Source organism: Trypanosoma theileri (assembly GCF_002087225.1).
Source record: "Trypanosoma theileri isolate Edinburgh chromosome Unknown TM35_Tth_24_V1, whole genome shotgun sequence".
NCBI classification, from domain to species: Eukaryota; Euglenozoa; class Kinetoplastea; order Trypanosomatida; family Trypanosomatidae; genus Trypanosoma; species Trypanosoma theileri.
In genome coordinates, this window is record NW_021639866.1 from 92,578 (window position 1) to 93,324 (window position 747).

At 47.4% G+C, this 747-nt stretch overlaps 1 protein-coding gene across 1 annotated transcript; it reads left to right on the forward strand.

The window, feature by feature from the left end:
• Positions 1 to 5: 5 nt before the first annotated feature.
• TM35_000241390 (trans-sialidase) lies at positions 6 to 746 on the forward strand (the record flags this gene model as incomplete). The annotated part of the gene is made up of 1 exon (XM_029027551.1): positions 6 to 746. A coding segment is annotated over one exon (741 nt), but the record flags the coding sequence as incomplete, so codon positions are not given.
• Between the last annotated feature and the right edge of the window lies 1 nt (position 747).

Genomic DNA, 747 nt, shown 5'->3' on the forward strand with positions numbered 1-747 from the left:
ATGTAATGGGAAACAGTACACAACTACATCAACAGCAGGAAATCTTCCAATCGTCACTTCTCCCTCAGGGAACGATTTCCAAAAACGAGTTTACGTTAATCCCAGCGCGCTCTCACGATCCGTACATCGTGGCGCTGGCATCAGAGGCCAACCACATAGCAAAGGGCATGTGGACCCGCACAACATGGGAGCAACGGGGTTCCATACTCCGCAGATTCATAGAGTTTACAGTGCGGCACAAACTGGATACGACGGAAGAAAACATTCCGTTATTCATCGTAAGTTTGCAATTGGCAAAGAGCAGCGCGATACAATATACGCGCACATTGCTAACCCTTCTGGCAACGGCCAGAACTCCCACTCAAATGTTTTTAATGGGGTTACAGAAAACAGCAGCACAGGACCCGTTAAAACAAGCACGTCCAATGCTAAGATGGGAGTTGGACATGATAATCGCTACTCTCAAAACGGAAAGAGATCAAGTGGCTTTAAGACTGAAGCTGTGCGATTTCTCCCCATCTGCTGGCTGTAACCCAAGCCAGAAGCAAAATTTCGTACCGCACGAACAAGATCCCAATGCCATAATAGTGGATTGGGGTGCGCTGCCAAAAACCTTCAAAAGCGACCCGCACAGACGGGCCAGATACGTCGTAATTCAAGGAGCAGACGCACAACGGGTTCGAGAAACCATAAAAGGAATGACAAGCGACGAAAAGTTAACGTCATTAACGACAAAAGATATGGAAA